This window comes from Gastrolobium bilobum, unplaced genomic scaffold, assembly GCF_033153095.1.
Source record: "Gastrolobium bilobum isolate Gb01-03AN ecotype WA unplaced genomic scaffold, APGP_CSIRO_Gbil_v1 utg8594, whole genome shotgun sequence".
NCBI lineage: Eukaryota > Viridiplantae > Streptophyta > Magnoliopsida > Fabales > Fabaceae > Gastrolobium > Gastrolobium bilobum.
The window spans coordinates 157,824-173,872 of NW_026896380.1; the positions used below are offsets into that span (position 1 = coordinate 157,824).

The following is a 16,049-nucleotide window of genomic DNA, read 5'->3' on the forward strand; positions in this document are numbered from 1 at the left end:
AGGAATTTTCTATCAGCAGGGCATATATCATGGTAGAAGAGCCTTACTTTATCTCCTGCTTGAAGAACATATTGTAGGCAAGCGATCAATAAGCCTTTGAATCTCCTCCAAGCTGCGCCAAACGATTCACCATCATGTTGAGAGAAATGATCAATCTCTCGCGTCTTCTGCATGAATTTAGAAAGAGTAAAGAACTTCTTTCTAAATTTAACCACCAAGTCATCCCATGAAGTGATGCTCCCTTCCGGTTCATTCCTTAGCCATTCTTTTGCTCTTCCTTTCAATGTAAAAGGAAACAGAATCAAACGAATAGCAACAGTGCTAACTCCATTATGCTTGTGAAGCCGGTATAGACCCAAAAATCCCGACACATGAAGATTGGGATCATAGTCGTCCTCCCCTGAAAATTGATTATTCTGGAACAACTGCAAGAAGGACGAATGAACTTCAAAGTTGTTGGCCTGGATTGGTGGAATGATGATTGCAGAAGAGACAGGTGCAAATGATGGGTTGAGGAATTGCTCCATGGTATCCTCATGTGGTATTTCTTCAGCCATAGTTGATGTTCCTTCTTAGAAGAGTGACTGATTCACTCTTTCTTTTTCTTTTCGCTCCTTAGTTAGCCTTATATTCTCCCTTGCTATCTTTTCAATTTCCGGTTCGTAGAGCAAATCGTTTAGATCAACTGTACCTCGCATAAACCAGAATTATTAGTTTTTTTTAAAAAATAAAATCAGTAAGGGTAGAAATAAAAAAAAATGTCTAATCTTAAACTCCACAGATACTACTATTGTTGATTTTTAGTCCCCGACAACGGCGCCAAAAACTTGTTACGAACAGAGCAAGTATGCCGGTCGTACAAGTAATAAAGTGATTAAGTAATGGATAACCAATTAATTTTATGGTTTGGTAAATAACCAGTTTATAAAATAAAATGCAGTTCCATATGAAACCAATTTTTAAAAATAATCGGTTTTTAAGATGTGGAGCAGTTTGGTTATGGATCAGATTGGTTCTTTTGGACATTTTGCACTTCCCCATGTAAGACCATATCGCAAAAGTGTGATAGCACCCAATGGCTTCCTCTAGAATCGGTCTGGGAAAAATTGAGTTTTGATGGTGTTTGAAATTGTTTGCATAAAGTTGATGGGTAGGGGTGTGCAAAAAAATTGGTTCACTTGCCCTGCCCTTGAACGACCCATAAATACCTATATTTTGAACTGGTTTAAATACTGACTTACTTTTATTTGGGTCAGTCTTAGACCTGACTTGTTTTAATATTGACCCATTGACCCAAAACTTGACCCATACGCATTATGTGAAAAAAAATAAAATCACAATTACATTAAAAGAAAAGTTTTTACGTAAAACAGTTACGTCAAAATTTTTTACGAAAAATATATCCATAAAAAATTTTACACGAAATATTTTTTTTGTCAAAATTTTTTACGGAATCTAAATTTCATCAAAATATTTCACAAAAAAATATATTCATCAAAAATTTCGACGAAACAAATTTCAATCGAAATTTTTTGATGGAAAAAAATTTCATCAAAATTCCTTACAGATTTCGAATTTCGGCGAATTTTTCGACGGAAACATTTTCATTAAACTTTTTGACAAAAAAAAATTTCGTCGAAATTTTTAGCGAAACACATTTCTATCGAAAATTTTCGACTAAATATTTTGTCAAGTTTTTTGATAAAAAAATATTTCCATCAAAACTTTCAAAGGAACACATTTCTGTAAAATAATTTCGTAAAATTTTTTGACAAAAAAAAATTTCGATAAAAATTTTGACGAAAAAAATATTCTGTCAAAATTCTTTAGAGAATCTAAATTTCATCGAAAGTTTCGAATGAAACATTTCCCTCAAAACAATTTCCATCGAAAATTTGGACAAAACACATTTCCATAAAAAAAAATTGACGGAAAAAAATTTCATCAAAATTCTTTACAAATTTCAAATTTCGGCGAAAGTTTTCGACGGAAAAATTTTCGTTAAACTTATTGGCAAAAAAAAAATTTCGTCAAATTTTTAGCATAACACATTTCCATCGAAAATTTTCAACTAAATATTTTCGTCAAGTTTTTTGATAAAAAATATTTCCATCAAAAATTTCTACGAAACACATTTCTGTAAAAAAACAATTCGATAAAAAATTTTGACAGAAAAAATATTCTGTCAAAATTCTTTAGAGAATCTAAATTTCGTCGAAAGTTTCAAATGAAACATTTTTCTCGAAACAATTTCCGTTGAAATTTTCGTCAGAACACATTCCCATCGAAATTTTGAACGAAAAAAACTCCGTCAAAACTTTTGATAGAATTTTTTTTTCGTTTAAAACATTTGATGGAAGAAATCATTTTCGTCAAAACTTTTGACGGAAACTACATTTCGATAGAAAATTTCTTTTTGAAAAAATTTTCATTAGAGAAAATATTTCGTTGCTTTTCGACAAAAAGTATTCCGACGAAAAAATAATTTGTGACGAAATTCTCGTCATTTGCAATGTAGAAATTTCGACAAAATTTTGTGAGGAAACCAAGTCAAAAACAGGTCAGGTCAGATTTGACCCACTTCAGAAACCAAGTCAGACCCACTTCAGAAACCAAGTCAGGTCAGATCCTATCCAGTTCTGAACTAGTTCAACAAAATCCAAACCAAGTCAGATCTGACTTGGATCAAATTAAAGCGGGTCGGGTCAAAATACCTTACCTATAAAAACCAAGTTGGGTCGAGTCGGACAAAAACCTGACCCGACCTGACCCACACACAACCCTATTGTTGGAGATGGGGGTCTTCTTCGAAAAGCAAGGGAAGATTGAATGGCTTGGTGGTTTCTCCGCCAATATTGGATATTGTATCCCCTTGGATGCTGAAATTTGGGGTAAATACAATGGTATGAAGCTTGCTTGGCAACTAGAAATAAAAACTTGGTGGTTGAAGGTGATGCCATACTTGCTCTTTCTATACTTAGCAATTAGTATCGTTAACCATCTGCAATAGGAATTGCGTATAATAACAAAGAGTTAAGACACCTTTTGCAGAACACCTGGACCATTCGTACTAACCATGTGATCAGTGATAAAAACAAAAGTGCCTATTAGCTAGCTCAACATGCAGTATCAACCAAACAGAGACATCAAATTTCAGGAATCACTCCTTCCTCTTACTAATTTGCTTCAGCAGGATTGTAGGTGACTTCAAGTTTGTCATACTTTAGTTTCTTAAAGGGGGTGTATTGGATTCAGATTTCAAAAGATTTTAATGGATTATTTTTGGACAAAAAAATGCATTGGTATTCAATTAAGATTTTAAAGGATTGAAAATAAGGCACGTTGTATTTATTCGATTAGAATTTTATAAGATTATTTTAGAGTCCATCCAAATCTATTGATATTCAATTAGAATTTTAAACAAAGAAAAACAATATTATGATATTCGAAAATCTGACAATTTTAATGGATTTTCTATTGGTGTGGATTTCATGAGACTTTTCAGTAAGAAATATAAATAGGATATCTCTCTCATAATCTCACCCTAACCCCCTAGGATTTCTTGATATTTCTCTATTGCATTGTCTTCTTCTTTTGGCGGGTGGACCCGCTCGAAACCTGGTTTCGCCGTAAAAGCTTCGTCAAAGCTAAAAAACAGCAGATTTTTGAGCAATTTTCATCACAAAACAACCTAGAAACAACAAACCAACAAGATTCTAATATAATCCATTTTAAAAACAACGGAGTTTTTAGAATTTTTTGAAGTTTTAAAATAATTTTTCAAGCTATGGGTCATGATTTTCTTGACACAAAAAGGTATAATTTTTGTATTAAAAAGACCATTAAACAATGGGAAAACAATAGGGGAACTAAAATCCTCAAATCAATTTTTGTTTTACATGAATGAAACAAGATCAATTTAAAGAAAGATTGAAACTTTCACAATATACACTCTATATTTCGTAAAAATACATTCATGAACGAAATTCCTTCGTTATAGGAAACGATTTCAAACAATTTTTCTGTCAACAGATAACTAAAAACTTGCTTTTCAAAAACCCTAATGCAATTTAAGGTTTCAATGTATCGATTGAAATAATTTGTAAAATTTTCTAAACTTTCATATAATAAAACCCAAAAATTTAGATTTAAAATTTTCTTAGAATACTCAATGAAAACATGCATATGATATATGGTTAGAAAACTCTTTTCACGTAGAATAAAAATCCCAAGATTTCTAAGATCAATTACAAAAAATTTCAAACAAAATTTTATCATGAACTTTAGGTTCTATATGCAAATTTAAAATTATTTTAATAAATAAAAAAATTGGGTCTTATAATCATATATGCATAGCTCTGATACTAAATGAAAAAGATAATTTTCAATCCATTGTTCAAACCCAAGAGCATAAACGAGAAAATGCTAATGCATGGAGGACTAGTATAGCTTTAGATATGTGAAGAGCTGTTGCTTAGTAAAGTTGAAATGTTTGTTAAAAATTGTATTATGTTTTACTGAGTGAGAAAATTATATTAGGTTTTAATTTTTTTTATTAATATCATTGCATTTCTTTGTTATTTTTCTATTGACTCTTGTAATTTTGAATATTTGTTAAAAATTCGTATGATTTCTTAAAATTTTATAAATCCATATTGTCCTTTTAAATCTTATAAATTCTATTAAAATCCTTTAAAATCCAATCATATGAAATCTTGATTGTAAAAAAAGTCTTTAAAATTTCTCCAATTCTAAATAGTCTTTTAAATTTATAAGATTTTTTATCTCAAAAATTATCTTTTAAAATCCTAATCCATTATACCCCTTAGGCATTGAGCTTTATCCCTCCTTGTGTAAAAGAAAAAAAAAAGTTAATGGTTAAATCAGTTTTAAGAAAATAAACCAATCAAAATTAATTTGGTTTAGTTTGATTTTGTAACTTTTTTTAAGGGGCAGTTATATCTATTACCATTTTAGCTTTACCACTCTTACTACTTATTTTGTTATCAGATTGAAAAAGAAAAAAATTTAACAGCCGTTAATTTTAAATTGATTCAATGATAATTAAACAGATAGTAAGAATGATAAGGCTAAAATAATAATAAATATGACATTCTCCATTTTTAAACCCAAATCAAACCAACTGTTAAAAAATATGAGTTGATTTAGTGCAGATTACCGAGTTTAACTTGAAAAGAATATTCCTAACAAAAAATTACCAGTATATAGCTAGATGCAAAATAATTAATCAGAGTTTTCCCAAAAACAAAAATAATAATTAATCAGAGATTCAGATGGAGTAAGTGCAGATCTAGTTCTATTCGACCTCTGCACGTCATTAGGGATGTTCAAAATGTCCAAAAAAACCAAACCAATCCATAACCAAACTGCTCCATATTTTAAAAACCGGTTATTTTTAAAAATTGATTTCATATGAAACTGCATTTTATTTTATAAATTGGTTATTTACCAAACTATAAAAATATTTGGTTATCCATGATTATCCATAACCAAACTGTTGTACAATTAAAGAACAAATAAGTATTATCTTTTATCATACCTATTATATTAGTCAATTGACTCGAACTTCAAAACAATAAATTAGCAGAAAAATTAAGCAGCTTAAGTAGAAAATATTTATTTAAAAAAGTATTATACATAAATCGAAAGCTCTCATCCTCATAAAGCATTTCTTATGCAACGTAACAACTTTTTTCTCAAAAAAATTACATACAGACCTCCAGATAAACTCACAACTTGACAAGGCGAAGGCTTTGAATAGACAAAGATGAGCTAAAAAATCATAACGAAAATAGCAACGAAATTAATCAATTGGCTTAACGTCTCTGAGATGTTTAAGATGATCAATCAGCGCCATTAAAAGGAAAACTCACAACGAATTTATTTATTTGTTCTTTAATTGTAGAGCAGCTTGGTTATGAATAACCATGGATAACCAATTATTTTTATGGTTTAGTAAAACCAATTTATAAAATAAAATATAGTTTCATATGAAACCATTTTAAAAATAACGATTTTTAAATTATGGAGCAATTTGGTTTAGGATTGGTTTGATTCTTTTGGATATTTGAACACCCCTACCTATATCTTTCTCCATCAGTTCAAATGAAACTCTTATTAACATAAATCTTGAGAGAACAAAGAGCAATTTTTTTTTTATAATTTAAAATAATTCAACTATTCTTCTACCAATCACTCTCAAAACATCGTGAAACAATTTCTATAAAAATCATTTTGTCCAGAGAGTTCCAAAACAATGAAGACTCTTGCAAGAAATAGTTGGTCAACTACCTATAACGGGGAGAAACAAACAATTACTTATAAAAATAGCACAATTCATCAAAAACCGATTTTGAACTTCTTAATAACCGGTTTATGATTCATAACCGGTTTTGATTTAAAACCGATTTTGAATTAAAACCGGTTGAAAACCGGTTTTGAATTAAAACCGGTTTAAAATCGATTTTAAATCAAAACCGGTTATGAACCATAAACCGATTTTGAAGCCGGTTTCAAACCGATTTTGGAACCAGTTTCAAATCGATTTTGAAGCCGGTTTCAAACCGATTTTGGAACCAGTTTCAAATCGATTTTGGAACCGGTTTCAAACTGATTTGGAAAATTAAAAACTGATTTAAAAAAAAGAAAATTGATTCAATTTTAGAACCAAACCATTTAAAACTGGTTCGGTTTAGTTTTTGGCAAAACCGATTATAAACCGCTCCATACACACCTCTACACGTCATAATGGCATGTGAGAGTCTGCTATTGAATTGCCTGTCGCAATGACACAAACAAAAGAGAGAACAACAATTGTGGGTTTTTTCCTTCGACCACACCATGACCTCCACGAAGAAGAAAGCTCACAACTCTCTTAAAAAATATATGATGCCTTTTTTTCAAATTTGTTGTCTTATCATCCAGGTATGGCCATCTAAGAAGTATTTGGCTATTGATGAAGGGAAAAATATTTATCCTTTTAAATGACATAACTTATATCATTTCACTCTCACAAAGAGATAGACTCACACCTTTATTTTTTTGTCAACCTTCTCTCCTCCTGTATCTATCTCTTTCTCTCTCTTAAAATGATACAACTTTACATCCTTTAAAATGACACACATTTTTCTCATCGATAAGAGGGTGGTAGAAATAGAAATAACCTCGTATGGCAAAGGCAAGAAAACCAATTTATTTCATTTAATTAATATTTTCGAGTCATCTGATCCAACAGAATCGATGAACAATGTCCATGTTTATTACATTGATGAGATAACCATAAACTCCACCTATTATTCAAATAAAATATCCATTTTATATAAATACCCTTTTGTATCTACAGAAATCTAATATGCCTAGTAACAAACCTGACCATTTCTTTTTATTAGTCGCTAAGTATAATGCTTTTTTTTTTTAAAAAAAAATTATCAATTCATTCATCCTTTCTAATTTCAAAATAATTTATAACTAACTAACTAACTATATATATATATAATTACTCATTAACACATTATTGTTTATGTTGTCAAATAAACACACAATATTAATTGTTATTGTTATTAAAAATTCGTAAATTACATAGTATACAAAATTATATGTAAATATGTTTTTTTTTTTTTTTGATAACATATGTAAATATGTTTATTTTCTAGCTATATATACAAAATCAGATAAAACTTTAAAAAAATTTAAAATTGAATGCCCAAGACTACTAAACACTTAAAATGCTATTTTTCTCAATAATGAGTTTTCCTTATCAGCAAATAAAACCCGTCCAAACCCAAAATCATACGCTAATGAGGAACTGAGTTCAAAGATACCCAAACATTATTAATACTAAAACCGAAATAAAAGAAAGTGTACCACGATAATATGACTGCGTTATTCATCTGTGCATGCAGACCCTGATAATTGACAAAATTCTGCCACTTCCAGTGGCCATTTTCCCCTTATGGTATTAAAGCTTTTAGCAGAAAGAAAATAAGGTAAGGGTGGAACTTGAGCTTGCATTCAAGTAGAACTCACACTTATCTTGATGGAACACTTTTCAGAGCAAACATGTTGCTGGTAATGATGTTAAACAGAAACTTCAGTAAATAAATGCCGGAATGGTTGCCAAGTCGACTCAATTTGGTGTTGGAGAGTGGTAGACTGATAGGATCCAACCAGGTCAGATGCTGAGATGGATCATTTACACCAGGACTAATTGTTTAACCAATTCCTCGAGCCTACCCCTTAATTATTCTCCTCTGTGGAGAAACATGATACTAATTTACTTACACGGAGGCAACAGGTGATTATGCCTGTAACTCAGAATATCGACGATTGTAGCAAGAAGCTACAAGGATGTAGTCAAAAGGGGGGACAAAAAGATTACGAGAGGCAGTTCCTTCAAAAAGGAAGTTAGTAACTTTTAGAATCATGCAAAACTGGGATGTCAGCTCCAGGTTGTCACTATACAAGGAACATGGATGAAGTGGACAATGAGTCATGCTTTGATTAAAATGTCATTCGCCACCATTATTTATTTCTAGATTTCGACGATTTCGAAGCAGCCCATTTAAAGTAACCACAGTTTGCTTCAGGATTAGATGCAGGTCCCTGTAAGGAGAAAAACATGTTAATATTCACCGCCTACTGCACGGGGTGATAAACAAATTATGAAATGACAGACCAAAAAGAGACAAGGTTTCAAACAGAATATGATTTAACCCACCAGCAGCTATGACTATATTATAACTCAAGGCGGACACATGACATGCTCAAAGATAGCTCATTAGAACCCAATCCCTCCCTTAAGTGATAAGCGGCTTATTACTTTTCTAGTAAGTTATGAGGTGGTGCAAGTGTGCTACTCCTTATAAGAGTTGTAAAAAACCAATTAAACCCAAAAGCTTAAGCTACTGGGTGAAGCTACATTAATGGTTTTATATATAATTATATATCTAACACGCTCCCTCACAAGAGAGCCACCCATTGGGCTTGAAAAGTGGATGATGCATCAGGTCCAGCCTACCTATGCTAAGAAATTCCACAAAGAAAATGAGGGAAGGTAAGGATCGAAACCGGGATACCGAAGCTTTGATACCATATAAAGAACCAATTCAACCCAAAAACTTAAACTATTGGATGAGGCTACATTAATGGTTTTATATATTTCTAACAAGAGTAAAACCTTATTTTGGTCCCCAAAAGTTATGCTCTTTCAAAAATTTAGTCTCTAAAACTTAAATTTCTCAATCTTTTCATCCCTCCATCCGTTTAAAGATTAAAGGTGTAAGCTTCTAATCAACCAGCCTACTTTCACAATTATCCCTAGTCTTCTCCTTACCCCACCTTTCACTTCCAGCCTTTTCCCCCACCCACACATATCAGCAGAACCCATGAGCCTCCCTCAACCCCTGAGCAGTGAGCCATGGTTTCCCATCAGCACCCCACATCTTTTCAATGACAAAACAAACCAAAGCACACTTATTCAATTGGAATTGGATCAAAGGGAATTTTTACATTAAAATCACTACAATATTTTGCATCACATAAACCAGGTAAACCTCCTTCTCCATCACTCCTTGAATCTTCCCTTTGGGCATCAATAGCCTGACATTTTCTTTCTCTTTGTCAAAGGTTACTTTTTAACTGATCTATTTACATTCTCCTCCCCATCAAATTCCCATTCTAAAGCATCATCAGAGTCCATACTAAAGTGACAATTGGGGGCATCTAGCATTCATTTTTGCAATCCTCAACCTTATGGACACTCTAAACTCATCACAGATACAATGGTGCGTTCAAACTTTAATGAATAGGTGAGTGAGACCATCTAATCTAGAAGGTGTTTTCAAACTCAGGTGACGTGATCGACCATGATCTGGGTGGAATGGCTGCTGTAACTGACTTTCTAAAATCAAAGGTGAATAATTTCTTAAAGTGTTTGGGGAATCAGGTGGAGACAAGAGGTTGCAGAATTAGATTCCATTGACAATGGCATTGAGGTAATCAATGCCATGTCATTGCAGGTGACATGGATGAACCAACAATTCATCTCCCACTGCAGTAATCCTTAATCCCAAAATGGGTGATTGGTAAAGGTGAACGCAAGTTAGAATCTAACACCGTTAATCCTTAAATGGATCGAGGGATGAAATTTTGGGGGATTTTCAGTTTAAAGGGACTAAATTGATAAAATTTATCTTTTAGGGATTAAAATAAGGTTTTACTCTTCTCATAACAGTGTCAACAGATGCTCACAGCTCACCCTATATAAATAGAATATATAGCTCCATTGCACTTATAGTCTTTTCTAGTCCCAGTAGTTTCTATTAGAACAGTGGTTCCATCTAATTATTTGAGAAAATAATTAATCTATAATTAATCTATATACTATGTTTCACTAACTTGAGCAAAGCTAACTGCTGTAGTTAATAATGTACCAAACAATTAGAAAAACTAGAGTCGTTAACTGCTTTACTCAACACCTCTGTTAACCCTTGCAAACAGAATTAACTATATAAGTATTGCCCTTAATTGCTTTGATCAAATAACTAAATGAGCAACATCGCTCTAATTGGAACTAGAGAGAACAAAGTTGCCCTAATGAGAAAATTAGTGGTGTGACATTGCTCTAATTTTATCAAGTGACTAAATTCCTGTGAAGAGCAACTAGAGCAAAATTGATGTAAAGACTATTATGTATTTAGCCCACTTTCTAAGGGTTAAAAGATAATGCACCCTAATGGACTTCATAACCTTTTTATGAAAGTAAGAAATGCTTGATGGACATAGTATATGCGCACCAAATAAAAAAGATAGCCAAGTATATTAAGTTCAAACTATGAATTTCGCCACCCTCATAGTTGCAAGGTTCAATATTTTTGGATATGAGAAGATGGGCCATGTCCTCAGAAGAATCATAGTGTAGTGCATGAGAATAATTTTCAAAGAATTGGAAACACAATGCACAAAACCACTCAATAGAAAAGATTACCTCAGCACGAGCACAAACATAGAATCTGCGACCAAAATTAGGTCCTTGTTTCTTCACCACCCGAGCAATACAAGGTTCCTTATGGCCCTTACAAAGAGGTATACTGTTCTGCATCAATTGTTGTATTCTTTGCCATTCCAGGGAGGCCACATTACTCTTTTCCTCCTTTGTAGAACTATCATTTAGTTCAGCAAAATCCTGATCGCAGGCATCAGTATCCAACTCATATTGCTTGGTGCCACTATGATCAAACACTGCAGGAGTCTTGTGTAAGTGAGGGTCGGGTTGTGAGCATTCTGCCTGATTATTTGAGTAATTAGCACAAGAGTCATTGACACCATTGTCAAGATTTGTACTTTTCTGGAAAAATGACCTAAGTGAGAGCTGAGACCATTGACTGTTTCTAGCTTTTTTCTTGGATTCATTACATTGCCTGGTTATTGGTTTTTCATATAAATATTCATTTCCTGATTTAGCAACAGTCTCCTGAGAAGAACCTTTGGAAAGTTCATTTGATTCCAGAAAGCTACCTTCAGAACCCTGGCTTGGAGAAAAATGACATTCACTGGGACCTGTGGCAGAAGAACCAGCTTTGTCAACCGGTTCTAATACTCTCTCACAAGTACTACCCATTGAAATATCTTCATGGGCCATTTTGCATGATTTCATTTGTTCAGAAACTCGTCTTTTCATCAACACTGACACTGGAAGAAAAGGTTCAGAAACAAATAAACATTAATATAGTATGTGCAAAAATTGTCATCCAAAGAAGAAACAATGTTATGTACCTAAAGTTTGCTGTATGCCATGAACCATGGGAACATATCTAGCAGATAAGGAGGGAGTACTATGCAGAGAGACCTCAGGAATTTCTAGCAAAGTCGTAAAAACTGGAGCATGATCAGATCCTTCCAATTTGATGCTCCGCCCTCCTTTCCACCTGTGGGCCCTAAGCATATTATAAAGTCCAAGTTAAAACTTATGTTATATCCTAGCCTCAGAAAGACATGCAGCATAGATGTACGCAAATCTTGAACCATTTGACACAGTACTGGTGAAGAACCTCACTAGGAGTGGAAAAGAAAATTACAAATATGTGTTTATTTAACAATACAGAGGAAAAACTGTAAAAACAACAAATTCTGAAAGTAGAGAGACGATCTTTGCAAATTCCATAAATGTGTAATGTAAAATGAGATAATCCAAAACGGGCAAGTTATGGTATAACCAATTATCTAACAAAAAAAATATCATCCATCCAGGATTCATAGACAAAATAGCTTACAGTATAATCCACATGCAATGCTTGCATCTTACCTCAGTGTGCTTTCAGGTTTACACCGTTTGTACTGTGTCAAAATGTCACATTCCTTAACATGGCATCTTATAAAACTATGGCATTGCAGGTCATCTGATTCATGTAAGCATGAACCTGCGCACAGAATATGGTCAATTCTGCTCCCAAAGTTAAATACTTCAGCACCTGTATTTTGCGGCCAACAGGTGTATGCTTCCCTTCTGCATAAAATCTCAATATGTACAAATATGACTAAACAATATTGATACTGATAACATTGAAGACTTAACCACTATATGTTGAAAACATAAATATTAACATTTGAAAAGAAAAGATAGGAAGAAAGAAAAATATGGAGGATGATGCATAAAATACTAGCCATATGCACACAAAAATGTGTCAGCATCAACATCAATATCAACAACACCTTTATCCCAAACTAATTGGGGTCGGTGGTAGATGAACCCAAATGAAAGGTACAAAGGGATAAAAATAAAAATAAAAAAAATAAAAATAATAATAATAATATATATAAAAATAAAAGTAAAAAAGGGGTGTAAAAAATAAATAAAATAAATAAAAATAAAAAAAGATGGGGAAGGGGAAAAGAGATAAAGGAAAAGAAGGGGAAAAGAAGAGGGGGGGGAGGGGGGAAATGAAGAGGAAAAGGACTAAAAAGGGACAATCTGGAGTATAGGAATAACAACGGGTCTAACCATCCACTATGCTAATAGTTTTTCTCCATTTCGTCCTAAGACACACCGTCTGTCAATCTATATCCCACTCTATTAAGCCTTGTTTTACTAGCTTCCCTCAAGAAATGTGTCAGCATACAGACTAAAAGTAATATTGAAGCTAAAGCATAATTCATTTTTATAATCTGAATCTAAAAATTTGGAAAGGAGATTTCAATTTGAAAGTAACATAGTCCCATAATAATATGACATTATACCAAAAAAAAGATGATGAGATAAAAAAAATTCACAAACGAGAGAGTTAAAACATTCTCCACTTTTTGTGAAGGCAATACAGAATCAGGAATTAAATTTCCAAGGGGATACTGCACATCAATATTTGATATTAAACAAAACAGGTAACTCGAGTACCATACTTATCAGGATGCTTTGCTCTGAAGACATCGAAAAATTGGCCTCCATTTACAAGTAATATTGATTTGAACCATCTTCTAAACCTACACAAGAAATCAAGCAGACTTAAGCTAATTATCAGCATTTAAAAAAAAAAAACCACTCCCCGTTAAACCCGACTAGAGAGTGTGAGGTGGAGGTAATCCTTGTACGCAGCCTTACCCTTGCATAATTACAAAGAGGCTATTTCCTAGATTCGAACCCATGACCTTTCAGTCATAAAAGAACAACTCACTCATTATTATCAGCATATTAGACAATAAAAATATTTCACAGAAATTGGGTAGACAGCTCACTCATTATTGTCAAAATCAGGTCCTGCATCACATCGATCAATTGCAAATGGTGCGATATTGAGATCACCAACAACAAATATTCTCCTTCCCTGATGCAGGAGAGACTCCCATCTTTTCTATTAAAGAGACTATCAACATCAATCAAACAGAACAAGATAAACAAAATAAAAGTGAATATTTTCTGCTCTTCAAAACAAAAGAACAGAGGCGCCAAAGATGAGCACTTAGCATAAACTATGCATATCCCAACTTTTGAAAAATAAATAGAATTTCCTGAATTTGACAATTTTATGTTCATTGACTCACACTGATTTACAGGAAAACACAAAAGAAATAACAATAATACTAGCTTTAGAGTTTCCTAAACGCTGAACCTATCCTGATGAACAAACAGTTTTCAGTAATGATACAATTGGACATCACACACCAATGCAAACTACATCAAGATTGAGAATTTTGGTGAATCTCTTTGCTCTGGCTCCAAAGTATCAACTTGTCTCATAATTACTATAGTTACCCTATAACACACTAGCAACTAACGTATAAGATATCTGCCAAGATCCACATAAGAACAAAAGCCCCAGTTTGAAGCATGGAAAAAATTCTGCAAAGCAATGATTTTTGGTCATATCATTCATTGGTTCCCTTACCATCTAAATATTTTAAATACCTGTAATATCCTGTAAAAATTTTGCTTAAACTGAATCCTCTCTGTGTCATCATTACCAGCTCGAGGCCCATATATATTGAAAAGAACTGGACAAATGCAAACACAACTATGTCAAAACAACCTTAGTTTTTTTAAAAGAAGAAAAAAAGACACTAAGGATGATGACTAATTCCTAAATAAATATACATCATTCTTTCTAGTCACACTCACAAACTTTTATGTTGCCTCACTCCATCATGCAAAAATGGGAACTCAGTAAACATGGGAGAAGCTTTCAAATTGTTTCCTTTTACATGATATATATTGATAATAGGCATATACACAGGACACTCACCAAAGTGACTGTGATCCGTGACAATGCATCGACCCTCACTATCAACACTGAGAAGCTCATCTTTTGAAAATTCCTCAAGATCTTCCATGAAGGAAGGAAAATTGTCTTTGCTAGTTTGAGAGCATCCCATAAGACCAGTGAAACCTTCCTCTGCTGCCAGGGGCAAGGCCACTTCCTTACTCGAAAATGCTGACTTCACACGACAAAATGTAATAACACCTGCACACTCAACATAATTTATTGCTTAAGAATAAGGTATAAAGCTTTCATTTCCATTAGAAGCAACCAGTTAGGTCAAAAGCATAATAACTCTTCTCCAGCAAAAGTAGTTGTTTATCTTGACACAATTTTTCGCCAAATGATAATTTATATTCTCAACTGACACAAAGCAAGGAACACACGATTATTATAAAGATGTCTTTTAAAATTGATGACCTTTGCTGCCCAAAACGAACTTGATGTTGTGGTTGAGGCAATAAAACAAACACCTTACCGGAATAACCGGTTCGGCCCTTCTCGGAGGTGCGTGTGCACGAAAAGAATGATTCGTATCCATCTGCCATCACCAAATCCGCTGTTACTTCTTGCCTCCTCAGTTTTGTCTCCTGAAGATGTCAATGTAATGATTCAGAAACACACACACACACACACACACAGAGAGTGAATTTGGCAACACCTGAAAGCAAATGATGTCAGCATCGAATGAATTTAGCAGATTCCGAAGAGAACCGAACTGCGCTATGCGCTGTCTCAGGCCATTCACGTTGTAACTCACTATCTTCATTCTCTCTCGTATTTGGTTTTGTTCTGTTCAACGGTAGACGATGAACATAAACCCGCTACTTCGAAGTTGGAAACAAGTTTTCTTTTGCCCCCTTTCTCTTGCGCGTGTCGTAGCTCGCACCATTTGTTCGATTAAAATAAGAAAAAAAATGTTTATTTGTGTTATACTTAAAGCTAATATTTTTTTATTTAAATTAAAAAAATCACATTTTTTCTTTTTTCATTATTTTTATTTTGAATTTTTTTCTCTAATTTATAAGGACAAAATTTTATGTTGGATAGGATATTGTTATTACTAAATAATGTTACTACCAAAATTACTATTATATCTTAACAGTTGATTTTCGCTAATCAACGGTTATTATTTTCACAAACTAAACTCATTAATTATTAATTCGCAATAAATAATGATCGTTAATTGACAAAAATCAACGGTTAAGATATAATAATAATATTGATGTTAATATTATTTGATCGTAACAATATCCTATCCCATTTTATATCTTTTAAAAAATA

At 32.9% G+C, this 16,049-nt stretch overlaps 1 protein-coding gene across 8 annotated transcripts; it reads right to left on the bottom strand.

Moving 5' to 3' along the window:
• Positions 1–7,772: 7,772 nt before the first annotated feature.
• LOC133299460 (DNA-(apurinic or apyrimidinic site) endonuclease 2) lies at positions 7,773–15,633 on the bottom strand. Of its 8 annotated transcripts, none has more exons than XM_061498917.1 (10): positions 15,427–15,633; positions 15,244–15,355; positions 14,751–14,969; positions 14,417–14,502; positions 13,747–13,862; positions 13,414–13,494; positions 12,323–12,523; positions 11,794–11,954; positions 11,006–11,703; positions 7,773–8,622 (listed from the first exon to the last, which is right to left on the bottom strand). In XM_061498917.1, the coding sequence occupies exons 1-10, from the start codon at positions 15,532–15,534 to the stop codon at positions 8,542–8,544; spliced, it is 1,863 nt and encodes a 620-aa protein (XP_061354901.1). In that variant the 5' UTR covers positions 15,535–15,633; the 3' UTR covers positions 7,773–8,541. The 8 variants fall into 8 exon arrangements, with proteins under 8 accessions (XP_061354901.1, XP_061354902.1, XP_061354903.1 ...); XM_061498918.1 differs by having other exon boundaries at positions 7,774–8,622; positions 11,006–11,709; positions 11,794–11,945; XM_061498919.1 differs by having other exon boundaries at positions 7,774–8,622; positions 11,006–11,709; positions 12,323–12,437; positions 13,409–13,494.
• Between the last annotated feature and the right edge of the window lie 416 nt (positions 15,634–16,049).